This window comes from Microcebus murinus, chromosome 4 (genome assembly GCF_040939455.1).
Source record: "Microcebus murinus isolate Inina chromosome 4, M.murinus_Inina_mat1.0, whole genome shotgun sequence".
Classification (NCBI taxonomy): Eukaryota; Metazoa; Chordata; class Mammalia; order Primates; family Cheirogaleidae; genus Microcebus; species Microcebus murinus.
Window position 1 is genome coordinate 5,986,459 of NC_134107.1, and position 14,811 is coordinate 6,001,269.

A 14,811-nucleotide genomic window follows, 5' to 3' on the forward strand; every position below is an offset into this window, starting at 1 on the left:
CACGGGCAGAGCCAAGGTCTGTGGGCCTGGCGTGGTGCGCGGGGTGACCACACTCCCCAGCAGGTGTCAGCCATGGGGCGGTGCCCGGGGGGGGGTGGAGGCGGGTGACAACCGGGCCTCCCGCCACCCTGGGTGGCCACATCCCGTCCATGCCCAGAGCAGGGAGAGGCGCCCCCCACGCCCTGTCTGGTCTCCCCCCCACCTTCTCACGGACACACAGCAGGACCGAGGGGCTGGAGGAGACCAGTGTGGGGAGGGGGCCCCGGTCTCAGCGCCGCCGGGGCGGCTCTCAGGAAGGCGGAGGGTGGGCGGCAGCTCTCTGGGACCACGTCCCTTCCGGCCAGAGGCCCCCAGACGCCACGGGAATTTGGCCCCTCAAATGACCTCCCCAGCACCCCCTGCACCCCCAGTGGCGGCCACGCTGTGAGTCCCGAGAGGCTGGGGTGGCCCATGCGCTCCCGGCCCCCAGAGGACTCCTGCTGCCCGCCAGCCCCCACTCACACCCCCTGCGAGTCTCCCGGTGCCTCGGGGCGCCTGCCCATCACTCCCAGGGCCTTGCTGGCCACCGGGGCCGGCCACCGGGGTGACGGGCTGTCTGCGCCCGCCCGGCACACGTACCTCGGCTCCGGAGGGACCCCCTGCCTCTCCCCAGCGACTAGGGCCGGCTGGGACTTCCTGCGGACGGACGGCTGCTGGCCCCAGGCACCTCCTCCCTCCTCTTCCGGGTCCAGTGTCCGGCCGTCCACCCGCCGGCCCAGCCTTGGCCCCCACTCCAGGGGCGGGGCCTGCACCATCCCTGGGGGGGTGTCACTGCTGTCCAGGGCAGGGGGCGACCTCGGGCTGCAGGAAGGAGGCTGCCCGGTGCCAGCCCCAGGCCCGGCCGCCCCAGGCCCTGGCCCAGGCGGAGCTTTCAGGGAAGGTGCAGATTGGCTCGGCCTGGGTGCCAGGCAGTCCGGCCAGACCTCGTGGCAGCCAGGGTCACCTGCTGACCTCCCAGGCCTCGGTCAGTCAGGCCAGGTGGCCCCGGGCTCCTGTCTGCTCTCTAATCTCGGTGCCCAGTGGAACCTCCTGTGCTCAGGGGTGCTGCAGAGACGGCCCCCGGGGAACCCAAGACCTGCACCCAGGGTGACCTTGCCACCAGGGCCTTTGGGCACTTGTGGGCGTCACCACCAGGGCTGTGGCTGAAGGGATCTGGCTGAGTGGCCCTGCCTATGGGATGGAGGGGTGGCCGGGAGACCCTGGCCCAAGTGCCTGGCCTTGTGGCCCTGGCGGTCCCTGGCCTTGTGGCCCTGGCGGTCCCTAGCCCGCGGGGGCTGCTGTTCCCAGGGCCTCGCGGCCAGTGCGGGGAGTGGGGTCCGGGGCCCGCCCACGGCCGGCCATCCCTCCCGCTGCCCGGCTCGTGGGGAGTCATCCGGCCTGTCCTGCTTCCTCCAGCGCACCAGGGTCTCTGTTGACCGGGTCTGGCCGGTCTGGGCTGGGGGCTGTGACTGACCCCACCGGCCCCCCGGAGCTGGGGACAGCAGGCGCTGAGGGAGACCCAGCCTCAGCAGCCTCACAGCCCCTTCCCGGCCCCACCTACCCCTGCAGGACCCCTCCGCCAGCCCAGCCTCCCCCCTGCACGGGGACGCCAACAGAAGCAGCTCTAAAAATAGGGCCTGGGAGGGGTAGGTGGGAAGAAGCCACTGGAATGTTCTCATTCTCTTTCCTCGAAAATTCTCTGGGGACCCTGAGGGCCCAGGGCTTCTGAACCGGGAAGTCAGCTCCCCAAGAGCCCCCCGGCATCTCAGCTCGCCCACGCCCCCCAGAGCCCCGGGGGGGGCAGTGGCAGGCACCCCGCCCCTTGGGGTACCCGGGCCTGGCTGGAGCCCGGGGAGCATGGAGTACGCTCGGGGTTGGGGGGCTGCTGGGGAGGGGGGTGCGGCGCGGCGGGGCGGGGCTCGGAGACACACGGAAGACAGACACGGGGGCCATTCAAGAGGTTTATTCCGTCCCGGGGCGGGGCGGGGCGGGTGGCTAGTTGCAGTAGTTCTCCAGCTGGTACAGCGAGCAGATGCTGGTGCAGCACTGCTCCACGATGCCGCGCTTCTGCGGGGCCCCCTCCAGCGCCAGGGCCTGCAGGCCGCCCGCACCCAGGCCGCCGTCCGGCCCCACCTGCCCCGCTGCCGGCCGGGCGGTGCCAGGCAGACAGGGAGGGAGAGAGAGAGACAGGGCCAGGGCGTCAGGGACACAGAGCCGCCCGCCCCCTACCCCGGGTGGCCGCTGGGCAGGGACAGGCGGGCCCCGAGCCCACACACCCTGCCACCTGTCCCCGGCCCCGGGCAGTGCCGCGGCGGGAACGTGGCAGGTGCCCCCCACGGGCACCGTCCCCGGGGGTTGCCCATCCCCCGACTCCCCACTGCCAGCCTCCTATTGCTACCGCGCCCCACTGGGCGGGTGGGGGCCACTTCCCAAGGTCACCCTGAGACCACCCACACCCAGGACCTGGGGCGCTTGTTTTTATTTATTTTTTTTTTTGAGACAGAGTCTCACTCTGTTGCCCAGGCTAGAGTGAGTGCTGTGGCATCAGCCTAGCTCACAGCAAACTCAGACTCCTGGGCTCAAGCGATCCTCCTGCCTCAGCCTCCCGAGTAGCTGGGACTACAGGCATGCGCCACCATGCCCGGCTGATTTTTTCTATGTATTTTTAGTTGGCCAGCTAATTTCTTTCTATTTATAGTAGAGACGGGGTCTCACTCTTGCTCAGGCTGGTTTCAAACTCCTGACCTCGAGCAGTCTGCCCACCTTGGCCTCCCAGAGTGCTGGGATTACAGGCGTGAGTCACCACGCCCGGCCTTGGGCATTTACTAAAGTCCCCCCTGGAAGCTGCTATCGTCCTATGAAGTAGGGACGGGGGCTGGGGTGTTTGTTTGGGGAGGGCAGGTGCGGGGAGGGCCATGTGGGCCTCAGGGTGCCATCGGGGCCCTGCTCGTGCAGCGGGCACTGTCCTGAAGCCCAGAGTCTCTGGCCGGGCCACGGGGGGCTGGCCGCTTTCAGGACGTGGCAGGCCAAGAGAGCTCCCTTTCCTTCGGCGGCACCTCCCGCCCCCTCCGCCCCGTGGGCCTGCGCTCACCCTGGGCGTCCTCCACCTCGCGGCGGCTCTTGGGCGTGTAGAAGAAGCCCCGCTCGCCGCACACCAGGTAGAGGGCCTCCACCAGGTGGGAGCCGCACAGGTGCTGGTTGACGAAGGCGGGGGCGGGCTCGGGCCCCCACAGGGCCAGCAGGGCCAGCAGGGGCAGGAGGCGCGTCCACAGGGCCATGGCGGGGCGGGGGCAAAGACCTGGGAGAGGAGCGGGGCTGAGGCCAGCGTGGGCGGGCACCCTGCCCCGGGACCCCCGCTTGCTCCCCCAAATGCCCCACGAGAGGAGCCCACGTCCCTCCCCACCACCACCATGCAGAGCTGGGGTCCCGGGTCCCACCGCCCTGGAGCCCCTCGCTGGGCCGCCCGGACCGGAGGCCCCTGGCACAGACCTGCTTGCTGACGGCCGGGGAAACAGCTGGTCCGCAGGGCTGGGGGCTGCCGGGCGCTGCCGGCTTTATAGCCCCGAGCCCACCTCCCTGCCCCCGGCCCGGCCGCCTGGCCCATTAGGGCCTGGGGGGGTCGGCAGATGGCCGGGGGGGGGGGCGCTGAGGCTGCAGTTTCCGGACCATTTCCCTGCTTCGGGGGCCGGGAGCATCTCCTCCGTGGTCAGCACCTCTCGCTGGGGCCACGCGGTCATTAGCGTCTTAACGAGGCCCTGACGCCCTGACTGCAGAGCTGTCCCTGTCACAGCTGGGGGCGAGGGTGGCCGGGAGAGCGCGGCCCCACCCGACTCCCAGAGACGTTTTCCGCAGCAGTCGGCAGAGCCTGGGGCTGCAGGGACCCGGGGGTGTCCTTGTGCCCCTCCCGGCACCCTCGCCTGGCCTGCCCCATGGGCGGCGTGGGGACGTGTCCTCCCTGCCCCCTGCCACGGCCCCACCACGCCCAGGACAGCAGCCCCCGCCAGGCCTCAGCTGCCACCCCGCGTGCTCAGTGACAGGCAGCAGGTGCCACACGACCCCCCGCACCTGCCGCACACCGGCCACTCCGGGTCACCCCAGGTGTCCTCTAGACCCCCAACTTCTTCCAGGGAGGCCAGACCCATCTCCCCCATTCCAGCCACGCCCAGCCACCCATCACCTGCCTTGGGTGTCACCTGGGCTCCCCCGGGACAGGCACCTGGAGCCCCAGCGTGACCATTCAGCGTGGGAGAACACTAAGCCCCCTGCCTGCAGCTCCGCCCACCTCATAGCACCTTGCAGAGGCGCCCCTGAGACCGAGGGGGTAGGACGGGTTGGGGGCACCCTGTGCCTGCCTCTTCTGTCCCTGTGCCCCCTGCCCAGGCCCTGCCCCTCCCTCCCAGCCTACTGGCGAGACCCTCTGCCCGGCACTCGGCGTGGGACCCCTCAGGGGCTGCCCCACCCACACCCCAAGCCTCAGGCCCCCCCAGCCTGTCCAGGGCTCTGCATAGGGCAGGCACCAGCTGTCAGGACACCCCAGAGCTCCGGGCCCTCTGCAGCTGGGGAATTTGGGGTGTCACTTTGAGAGGGGTGTGCAGGGAGGGAGGCCAGACGGGGAGGACCCAGGTGGAGGGCAGAGGCCAGGGTGGCAGGGCAGGGGGAAAGGGAGGCCATCAGCCCTTTTCCAGGGGCCTCGTGGGGCTCACAGCCCTGAAGAAATGTCCCTGGGGCAGCCTCGGGGGCTGAATGGACGTGGGCACTGGGGGCCGGGCAGGGACAAGGTGGCGAGGAGAGCAGATGAAAGAGCACCCTGCCTGGGGGGCCTTGATGGATGAGTAGGAGTTTGCTGGGTGGCCGAGCCAAGGGTCCAGGTAGGGCATGGTAGGGGCCTTGCAGACCGGCTGGCACCCCTCACCCTGCAGGGAGCAAGGGGGGGGTGTCCTCACAGGAAGCCCTGGGGCCGTCTCTCCAGGGGTAGAGGTGGGGTGGGACGGGGCCGTCCGGCCAGGCCTGCAGGTGCAGGGCTCCAGCTGGAGCGTGACCTCCAGGCCCTGCAGGTGAGCCGGGGTGTCTTACAGAGCCCGTGTCAAGCCCCCCACCTTGCTGGGCAGGAGGGGTCCCTGGAGGGTTCTCCTGGGAACCCGCTCGGCCGGACTCCTCCCCTCTGCTCACGTTCTGGGGAGCCCACAGAGGCCCAGGTCCTGCCCTGAGTGGGTGGGGGAATCAGAGCGGCTTGAACCCCCCACTCCTCTGCCTGCTCTGAGGCTGGGACCCCGGGCACGGGGACCCCCCTGGTGATCACGGCTGTGCCCCTGCTCCCTGGGGGAGGTGGGGGGCCACGTCCTAGGGAGGAGGAGGGGGAAGGGGCCCCTGAGCCGGGCTGGGGCGCAGACTCGGGACCAGACAGGCGCACAGAGACCGTTCCTTCTTTATTGAGAGGGTGATGGGGTGCGGACGGCGTCGGGGTGGGGTGACGGCAGCGGGGGCCACAGCAGCAGGACAGGGACGGCAGGCGCACACACCAGCTGACGCGCTGAGAAGCGGCGGGCGGCGGGGAGGGGGTGGGGGCCCCGTTGCCTGGCAGGCCCCAGGGTGCCCAGGACCCAGCCCCTAACGCAGCGGGGCTCTGGGATGCCCAGGGGCGGGAGGAGTTTGGGGCCGGGAGACGCCGGGGCGGCCGCCGGGGCGCCTAGCTGAGGGCGCTGAGCGCGTGGGCGAGGGTGTGCAGCTCGTCCTGGACCCCCTCCAGGGAGCGCTGCACGGCACGGGGGCTGTCCAGCACGTCCACCGCCTGCGTGTAGGGGTCGAACTTCACGGAGAAGGGGCGCTGGATCCGCGAGGCGTAGCTCCTGGGGGGGACGGGGCGCCCTCAGCCACCCAGGCGGCCGGAGGACACAGAGCGCGGCCGGCACCTGGGCGCTGGGGCCTCCTCCAGGGCCGGGCGGCTTTGCCAGGGGAGCCCGGCTGGGCGCCTACTCCAGGAAGCCCTCCTGGGGCATGTGCCCTGGAGAGCCCTCCCCTCCTCTCCACGCTGGGCACAGCCCCTGGCCTCAGTTTCCCCATTGCACAACCTGGGGCTGGAGGGACGTGGTAAGTCCTTTCAGGAGGACGCACCTGTCGGGCTCTGCTCCCCTCTCCGGGACATCTGGGTTGCGGCACCCCAGCCCCCGGCCCTGGGAACCCGCCCGGCCCCCGCACCCTCACCCCAGCCCCCGTGCCCCTCCCCAGCTGCCTGGTGTCCTCAGGGAGGGTGTGCCCGCCGCGGGGGTGCCACAATGAAGGCTCAGTGCCCTCCCGTGACGCAGGTTCACAGGCCCCGTGGGGGGCTGGGACGAAGGCCCGGCTTCCCAGAGCGGGGTGCGGCGGGAGCCCCGCCTACCTGAGCTTGTCCTTGGCATCGCTGAAGCTCTCGGACACGAAGTAGACCGACTGGTAGGCCTGGTCCTGGTAGGGCTGCACGGCCGCGGCCTCGGGGTCGAAGGCCCGGATCTCGGGCTCCTCGGACAGGCAGTGCTGGCGGGAGGCCACGGGGTCACCGGGCACCCCAACGCCCCGAGGGGACCGAGTGCTACGGCCTGACTCCAAGGTGGGCTCTGGGCATGGATTGGCCTCTTCCTCCCCCCTCCCCCCGGGCCTCCCGAGGCCAGGGGACGGGGTGGGCTGGGGACCGGGCGCAGACCGGCTCTCCCCGAGGGGGGCCTGAGTCCCGGGGGCCCGGCTCGGCAGGGGTGCTCACCAGGAGCTCGCCGTAGGAGGACAGCAGCCCCGCGCCGTAGGCCTTCAGCTCCCCGTTCTGTTTGCAGAGGCCAAACTCCACCGTGAACCAGTACAGCTGTCGGGGACGGCCAGGCAGCGTCGGGCCAGAGACAGCTGCCACCCGCAGCCCCCGGGGACGGTGGCCGGGCCCCCCCTGCACAGGCTGGTGGGCTGGACAGGGGAGGGCCACACTCCCTGGACAGAATCAGGGACTGACGGGAGGGCGTGGCCTGAATCTGGGAGCCCCCAGCCCCAGGGGAACCCACCGTGGACAGCTTCTCAATCTCCTCGTCCGAGGCCCCCAGGGAGGCGAGGCCGATGTCCTGTGGGGGGCGGAGGGGAGGAAGCAGGGACACAGCCCGGGTGTCACCCCGACACTGCCGGGATGCTGAGACCTTCCCTGGCCACCCAGTGCCCACGACCCGCTGCTCCGAGGAGCCGGCAGGTGGCAGCACAGGCCGTGGGATCCTCTGCAGGGCCTGGGCTCTCTGGGGACCGGCCTGTCCCATGCACTAGAGTGTCCCCCACCCGTCTGGTCTGCTTGCTCCAGGGCGCTTGGCCTGGGAGCCTCCCAGACCCACGAGGGCACCGTCCGCCCTGGGGGCACCGAGTCCCCGTGGCGGGGCAGGGAGGAGGCAGCCCCAGCCCCCACCTGTGCCCCCCAGTGACCCCCAGCCCCAGCCACGGCACACCTGGGAGAACTGGGCGAAGGTGCGGTCGGCCAGCATGGGCACGTGCCCCAGCAGCTCGTGGCAGCAGTCCCTGCGGTGGGCGGGCGGGCGGGCGGGCGGCGTGGGGAAAAGGGAGGCGGGCTGGGGGTCAGCGGGGTCCTGCCCTGCACCCTCCCTGCCTCCACCCTTCCTCCCTCGGGGACCACTGCCCGGGCCCCTCCCTGCCTCCGCGACCTCTCCGCAAAGGGGCGTCCCGGCGGCAGGCCCCCCGCAGGGCACTCACGGCTCGGGGGAGTGCATGGGCGAGGACGGGTGGCGGATGTACTGGGTGCACTGGAACACGCGGAACGCCAGGCTGGACAGGAAGTCCCGCGCAGACAGCAGGCCGGCCACGGGCCGCAGCTGGAAGCCCGTCCGCTCTGCGGGGGCCGCGGGGGTCAGGCCGGCGCCCGGGCCGGCTCGGGGCTCGCGGTGAGGGCCCCCAGCCCGCCCCCACCCCGGGACTCCCGGGCAGCGCCGCCGCACCCTTGAGGAAGCGGGACACGTCCTCCAGTTGGGGGATGCTGTCCTCGCGGTACCCGCTGCAGCGCTCCAGCAGCTGGAAGGCCTGCAGGTACTCGCGGCAGGCGTGTGTGGCGTACAGCCCCCTCAGCGTGGTGTACACCTCCTTCCTGCGGGCCAGCCGTCAGCGCCCGCCGGGGCCCCAGCGCCGGGTCCCACGCCACCCCCCCCCCGCGGGTGCTGCCTGCCCCACCCGCACGGATACCCCCTTCTCCCCCCCATGCACCCCGGAGACCCTGGCCACTGGGAGGGGCTTGTGCTGGTGGCTTTGGGGACTCCAGGGGCCGGGGGGCCGTGGGGCCGTCCCCGAGCTCCCGGGGATGACGTGACTCAGGGCGGGCCGGGCACCCTCGTGCTCCCCACACAACGTTCTGGGCCTGGGGAAGTCCCTCCTCCTGCTGGCCTCGGTCGCTCCTGCTGCGCCCCTGTTCCGGGAGGCGGCCCTTGCACAGGGGGGTTGTGGGCACTGTCTAGGGTGACACCAGGCGGGGTCTCACCAGGTGGCAGTCTCCTCCGCGGTGTACTCCACACAGGGGATCGGGCTGCCACTGCGGAGGGGGTGGCGGTCAGCAGGTCCCCCCCCCCGGGGGGGGGAAGCGGAAGGGCAGGAGGGAGGGACCCATGCCAGCCGTGTGCAGCGCGGCCTCGGGGAGGGGGGCGCAGACAGGAGGCCGCACTCGGCTCACTGCCGGGGGGGGGGGTCCGGCTGTGCCCTGAGCTGGCGGTTGCTCAACCTCTCTGTGCCTCAGTTTCCTCAGCTGGGATTTGGGGAGACCCGCCCCAGAGCACTAGAGGGGTCGGCCGTGTCCGCAGGTGCGGAACCCGGGGCAGAGCTGCCCGGCAGGAAGCCTGCAGTGGCCGTGGTGACAGGGAGGTGACAATTCTGGTGACATCGCGCTCCTAAGCCTGGTGCAAGTCGCGGGACAGTGCTTGGCCCCGGGGGCGGCCTTACTGCCGGTACTGGAAGGCGATGTCAGCGATGAACTTCCTGCGCTGGCGGTACGCCTGGTCGGAGAAGCCCTGGGGACAGAGGGAACACGGGACACGGCTGTGACGTCGGGGGGACCGGGCCATGGGGTCCCGAGGCAGATAGACCTCCGGCCGGCCGGGCTGCGGCTGAGGGCGCAGGCCTGGGGGGAACAGAGGCTCACCGGGTGGTCCAAGTCCAGGTCCGGGTCAAACTTGGTGACCAGGTGGTGACACTGGTCCAGCTCCGACGCCTTCCTTGGGAACCAGGGGACTTCACCGAGGACAGAGGGAAGAGGTCCCCAGTGAGTGCGGGGCGGCGTCACCCACAAGCGGCCCCCGGGGACTCCGGCCAGGCAGGGGCAGCCGGGGCTGGGACGGGGCTGGGTCCCGGGGGTGGCGCGGGACCCTGTGCACCCCAGCGTCTCAAGCCACTCGGCCGCCCTGGAGGAGGGAACGCCGGCCTCACCCTTGTCCTCCCTGGCGCTGCGCACGTCCTCGGACACGCGGCGCAGGGAGCCGAGCAGCGCGGGCAGGTCCCGGCGGGGCAGCTCGCAGCGCACGAGGTACTCCAGCTGCTCGCCCCCCGCCCGCGGCCGCTGCGGGGGCCGGGTCTCCAGGTGGTGGATTTTGGCTTCAAACGTCTGCAGGGGCGAACGCAGGGAGAGGGAGAGGAGGACAGAGAGAGACGGGGCAGGGGTGGCAAGGAGGGCCCCGCCCTGCGGCACACAGAGGCACACGGACCCTCCAGGGCGGGGTCGGACGCCACTGCCCGGACAGAGCTTTTGTCCGATTCATCTAACCCGGAACTGTCCCTCCCTGGCCCTTCACGTGCTGTCTGTGTCCTGCAGCTGTGCCCACGGTCGGACTCCAGCCGCTGGTCAGAGGTGCCCCTGCCCCTGGTGGCCTCACCTGGGCCTGGCGGCCACTCCCAGGTCCTGTGCAAGGGCCCCGGTCCCGCCCTGTCCTGGACTTGAGGCTCCAGCCCCGCAGAGGGAGCCCTGAGCACCCAGGGCCTGCAGAAAGGGCCCGCTTCACTGCCGCCTCCCGTCACCCGGCAACCAGGGTCATCGGTTGCAATGCCCCAAGGCCACTGAGCTGGCCCTGGGACCTCTCGCGGAGTCTGGCTCTAATGTCATTTGGGAGTCTCTTCCCGGAGCGTGGCGGGAGCAGCTGACACAATTGGCCGCAACAGTAGCGGCTGGCTGGTGGGTGGTGGGCAGGTGGGGGTCAGGGCCATTCCTGGGATGCCCTGCTGGGTGGTGGTGGGGATGTGGGTGGTGGGGATGTGGGTGGTGGGGAGATGGGTGGTGAGGAGATGGGTGGTGAGGAGATGGGTGGTGGGGATGTGGGTGGTGGGGAGATGGGTGGTGGGGAGATGGGTGGTGGGGAGATGGGTGGTGGGGAGATGGGTGGTGGGGATGTGGGTGGTGGGGTGATGGGTGGTGGGGATGTGGGTGGTGGGGAGCTGGGTGGTGGGGAGCTGGGTGGTGGGGAGCTGGGTGGTGGGGAGATGGGTGGTGGGGAGATGGGTGGTGAGGAGATGGGTGGTGGGGATGTGGGTGGTGGGGAGCTGGGTGGTGGGGAGCTGGGTGGTGGGGAGCTGGGTGGTGGGGAGATGGGTGGTGGGGAGATGGGTGGTGGGGTGATGGGTGGTGGGGAGATGGGTGGTGGGGAGATGGTGGTGGGGAGATGGGTGGTGGGGAGATGGTGGTGGGGAGATGGGTGGTGGGGTGATGGGTGGTGGGGAGCTGGGTGGTGGGGAGCTGGGTGGTGGGGAGATGGGTGGTGGGGAGATGGGTGGTGGGGAGCTGGGTGGTGGGGAGCTGGGTGGTGGGGAGCTGGGTGGTGGGGAGATGGGTGGTGGGGTGATGGGTGGTGGGGAGATGGGTGGTGGGGAGGTGGGTGGTGGGGATGTGGGTGGTGGGGAGCTGGGTGGTGGGGAGCTGGGTGGTGGGGAGATGGGTGGTGGGGAGATGGGTGGTGGGGTGATGGGTGGTGGGGAGATGGGTGGTGGGGAGATGGGTGGTGGGGATGTGGGTGGTGGGGAGCTGGGTGGTGGGGAGCTGGGTGGTGGGGAGCTGGTGGTGGGGAGATGGGTGGTGGGGAGTTGGTGGTGGGGAGCTGGGTGGTGGGGAGCTGGGTGGTGGGGAGATGGGTGGTGGGGAGATGGGTGGTGGGGAGCTGGGTGGTGGGGAGCTGGTGGTGGGGAGATGGGTGGTGGGGAGCTGGGTGGTGGGGAGCTGGGTGGTGGGGAGATGGTGGTGGGGAGATGGGTGGTGGGGAGATGGGTGGTGGGGAGATGGTGGTGGGGAGTTGGTGGTGGGGAGCTGGGTGGTGGGGAGCTGGGTGGTGGGGAGCTGGGTGGTGGGGAGCTGGGTGGTGGGGAGCTGGTGGTGGGGAGATGGGTGGTGGGGAGCTGGGTGGTGGGGAGCTGGTGGTGGGGAGATGGGTGGTGGGGAGTTGGTGGTGGGGAGGCGGGTGGTGGGGAGATGGGTGGTGGGGAGTTGGGTGGTGGGGAGATGGGTGGTGGGGAGTTGGTGGTGGGGAGATGGTGGTGGGGAGATGGGTGGTGGGGAGTTGGTGGTGGGGAGGCGGGTGGTGGGGAGATGGGTGGTGGGGAGTTGGGTGGTGGGGAGATGGGTGGTGGGGAGTTGGTGGTGGGGAGGTGGGTGGTGCGGTGGGGCTTGGTGGCCTCAGCTGCAAGGCTTATGCTCAGGGGTCCCCCAAGAACCCGGGGTGCACCAGGGCCACGGGGGCTCCTGAGACCTCTTCCCACTGCCCGCGGTGGCCCAGGCAGCCACACTTCTGCTGTAGAAGGGACAGGGACTCGCCTCCCAGGCAGCCCCACCTTGCATGGTCCCCACATGCGCACCCACAGAGGCACATGCGTGTGCACCCACCGCGTGGCGTGGCCTCACCTCAAACACCTTCAGGGCCTGGGACAGCGCCGGGGGCTTGGTGCCCCCCAGTGAGAAGAGCAGGTTCAGCACGGCCCTCCCCGCCTTCTCTTCGAACACCACGGCCTCCAGGGGGTCCCCGGGCTCCGCTGCCGCGGCCGCCGCCGCCACTGCGGCCGCCTCCCTCTCCTTGCGGGCATCCTCAATGAGGCTCTGCCGCCGCCCGACAAACCTCGGGGACTGTGGGGACAGGCACAGCCACTGAGACCCACGCACCCCTCGTGCCCACGGAGGCCGCTCTGGTGGCACGAGGCAGGCAGGGGAGGAGGGCACAGCGGCAGCTCAGAGCACGTCCCTGAGCGCCTACTGTGTGCCTCCGCCTGCCGGCACGGCCCCCAGTCCGTCCTGACGGAAGATGCTGGAAGCCGAGTGCTGGGGGTGGGAAGGGAGGCCTCCCCCTCCCGCCTCCCTCAGCACAGGGACGCTGTGTCACCTGTCCCCAGGCCTGGCCCTGACTGGATTAGGACAGAGAGAGGGTGACCAGAGACCTGCCTGTCCAGCCCCAGCCTCCAAGGTGGACAGAGGTGGACTGAGATGGACAGAGGTAGACAGAGATGGACAGAGGTGGACCGAGATAGAGATGGACTGAGGTGGACAGAGATGGACCGAGGTGGACAGAGAAAGTCAGAGATGGACCGAGGAGGACAGAGATGGACCGAGGTGGACAGAGATAGTCAGAGATGGACCAAGATGGACAGAGATGGACTGAAGTGGACAGAGATGGACCGAGGTGGACAGAGAAAGTCAGAGATGGACCGAGGTGGACAGAGATGGACTGAGATGGACAGAGATAGTTAGAGATGGACCGAGGTGGACCGAGATAGAGATGGACCGAGGTGGACAGAGATGGACCGAGATGGACAGAGATAGTCAGAGATGGACCGAGGTGGACAGAGATGGACCAAAGTGGACAGAGATGGACCGAGGTGGACAGAGATGGACCGAGATGGACAGAGATAGTCAGAGATGGACCGAGGTGGACAGAGATGGACCGAAGTGGACAGAGATGGACCGAGGTGGACAGAGAAAGTCAGAGATGGACCGAGGTGGACAGAGATGGACCAAGGTGGGCAGAGATGGTCCGAGATGAACCGAGGTGGGCAGAGATAGTCAGAGATGGACCGAGGTGGACAGAGATGGACCGAGGTGGACCAAGGTGGACAGAGATAGTCAGAGATGGACCGAGATGGACAGAGATGGACTGAGGTGGACAGAGATGGTCAGAGATGGACAGAGATGGACCGAGGTGGACAGAGATGGTCAGAGATGGACAGAGATGGACTGAGGTGGACAGAGATGGACAGACATCTACTGCCGGGTGGGGGCAGGGGCAAACAGCTCAGGTAGGAGCTGCCCCCCTTCCCCCGGGCCCACCGGACAACCTCCTGGCCCTTCCTCGGCCGGGGCCGTCCTCATCCCCCCATCTGGACACGGGGGGCTCCCTGCTCGGTGCCTCGCCCTGCCCCACCAAACAGAGGGCCCTGTCCCCCCAGCCCTCCCTGTGCCCCTCCCCCACGCCCAGGGTCCGCACATCTGACACCCCGACACCCAGGCCCCGCCCATGTCGTCCACTAGACCCAGGCAGCGCCTGGCGGGTGTTTGGGGCTTGGGGCTTGAAGCAGAACTTCTGAGAACGTCCTGGGCCTCTTGGCAAGAGAGACCGGGCTCCGCTGTCCATGGGCTCCGGGTCTTGGGACACGGAAGGGGTGTGGCAGACACCCCGGCGCCCCGGTCACCCGTGGGGTGGGCGGTGTGGACACAGCCAAGGCTGCAGACCCAGGCCCGGGAGAGCTCGGGAGGCGGGCGCCCCGGGCCCCACTTGGGGAGGGGATGTGTGTGTGGGGCGATGGCTGGGGGGACGAGGGTGTCGTCCCGCCCTAGAATGACGTCTCCGTAGCTCACGCCATCGTGCTGCGCGCCATGAGCAAAGCCCGAGCGCAGCTGACCCGGGAGTCTGGGCCGAGGACCCCCGTGGCGGGGGAGACGCCCGAGCGTCCAGGCTGGCAGGGGGCTGGCTCGGTGGCCCGCAGGCGACGAAGTGAAGGGGGAAGGAAGGAGAGAGTGGGTGGGAATCGCCCGGAGCCTGCGCACCGGCTGGCACGGCGGGGCCTTTGCCCCCATGTGCCCAGGACCCCACCCTGCGCAGCCATCGGGGCCCCTCCCCTCGCCGGGCAGCTGGGGCGGGGAGCAGGCAGGTGGGGCCGGCAGGCGGAGGGGCCCACCCAGGACACTGTTGCTCCCCGGGGCTCCCTCCCAGCCCCCCGAGCTGCTTGCTCTCCGGACTCCCGTCCGTACGGTTCCAAAGCGAGCAGGACACCCGGAGACCCAACCCCCCAAGAGGGCTGGCACAAGAGGGGTGCCGACCCCCACACTCAGTCCTCAGCACACAAACACCCAGACACAGGGCTGCCCACCCGCCCAGGACTCCACGCCCGGACCCTGCCAGCCCGTGGGGTGGGGGAGAGGCCGCGGGCGCCCAGCGCCCTCTTACCATGATGGCCTCCGCCTGCTTGGCGTCCAGCTCAGAGACGGCCCTTCGGAAGCCCTTGGCCTGCGGCGTGGAGGCGCTGGGGGTGGGCATGGTGCCGCGTGGAGGTCCCGGCTCCTCTGCACGGCCCTCGGCCCGGTGGCCTCTTATAGGCTGGGCTGACGTCAAAGCCCCCCGGGTCCCCCACCTCCACCTCCTCCCGTCCCTCCCGTCCCTCCCTGCTGCTGTGCCGGAGGGGGGCGGGGGCGGGCGAAGAGCACGGGAGAAAGGGCTCGTCCCATTAAATCTAATTGCAGCCACTGTCACCGGTACTGTCCCTCTGAATCACCCTCCCCCGGCTCGGTGGGGACGGGGCTGGTGCACTGCAGGCGCCGGGAAAACGGGGGGTGGCTCA

The 14,811-nt window shown here is 70.1% G+C and overlaps 2 protein-coding genes across 2 annotated transcripts; both read right to left on the minus strand.

The window, feature by feature from the left end:
* Positions 1–1,966: 1,966 nt before the first annotated feature.
* Positions 1,967–3,548, minus strand: INS (insulin). The gene is made up of 3 exons (XM_012743999.2): positions 3,508–3,548; positions 3,110–3,316; positions 1,967–2,159 (listed from the first exon to the last, which is right to left on the minus strand). Exons 2-3 carry the CDS (start codon positions 3,294–3,296, stop codon positions 2,014–2,016), a joined length of 333 nt encoding a protein of 110 aa, XP_012599453.1. The 5' UTR covers positions 3,297–3,316; positions 3,508–3,548; the 3' UTR covers positions 1,967–2,013.
* A 1,879-nt stretch (positions 3,549–5,427) lies between these two features.
* On the minus strand, positions 5,428–14,532 carry TH (tyrosine hydroxylase). Its single transcript, XM_012743995.2, has 13 exons — positions 14,421–14,532; positions 11,891–12,109; positions 9,439–9,613; positions 9,155–9,243; positions 8,956–9,023; positions 8,501–8,551; positions 7,968–8,113; positions 7,726–7,861; positions 7,464–7,533; positions 7,038–7,094; positions 6,752–6,847; positions 6,395–6,528; positions 5,428–5,864 (listed from the first exon to the last, which is right to left on the minus strand). The coding sequence occupies exons 1-13, from the start codon at positions 14,508–14,510 to the stop codon at positions 5,705–5,707; spliced, it is 1,491 nt and encodes a 496-aa protein (XP_012599449.2). The 5' UTR covers positions 14,511–14,532; the 3' UTR covers positions 5,428–5,704.
* Positions 14,533–14,811: the final 279 nt, after the last annotated feature.

What these genes read in the sequence shown, in the direction of transcription:
- INS (XM_012743999.2), bottom strand. Translation starts at nt 3,296, where the DNA reads ATGGCCCTGTGGACGCGCCTCCTGCCCCTGCTGGCCCTGCTGGCCCTG. An exon ending in CGAGGTGGAGGACGCCCAGG is followed by an intron (nt 2,160 to 3,109) that starts GTGAGCGCAGGC and finishes CCCGGCCGGCAG; the next exon opens with CGGGGCAGGTGGGGCCGGAC.
- TH (XM_012743995.2), bottom strand. Translation starts at nt 14,510, where the DNA reads ATGCCCACCCCCAGCGCCTCCACGCCGCAGGCCAAGGGCTTCCGAAGG. An exon ending in CAGCGCCAGGGAGGACAAGG is followed by an intron (nt 9,244 to 9,438) that starts GTGAGGCCGGCG and finishes TCCTCGGTGAAG; the next exon opens with TCCCCTGGTTCCCAAGGAAG. An exon ending in CCTCCTACGGCGAGCTCCTG is followed by an intron (nt 6,529 to 6,751) that starts GTGAGCACCCCT and finishes GCCTCCCGCCAG; the next exon opens with CACTGCCTGTCCGAGGAGCC.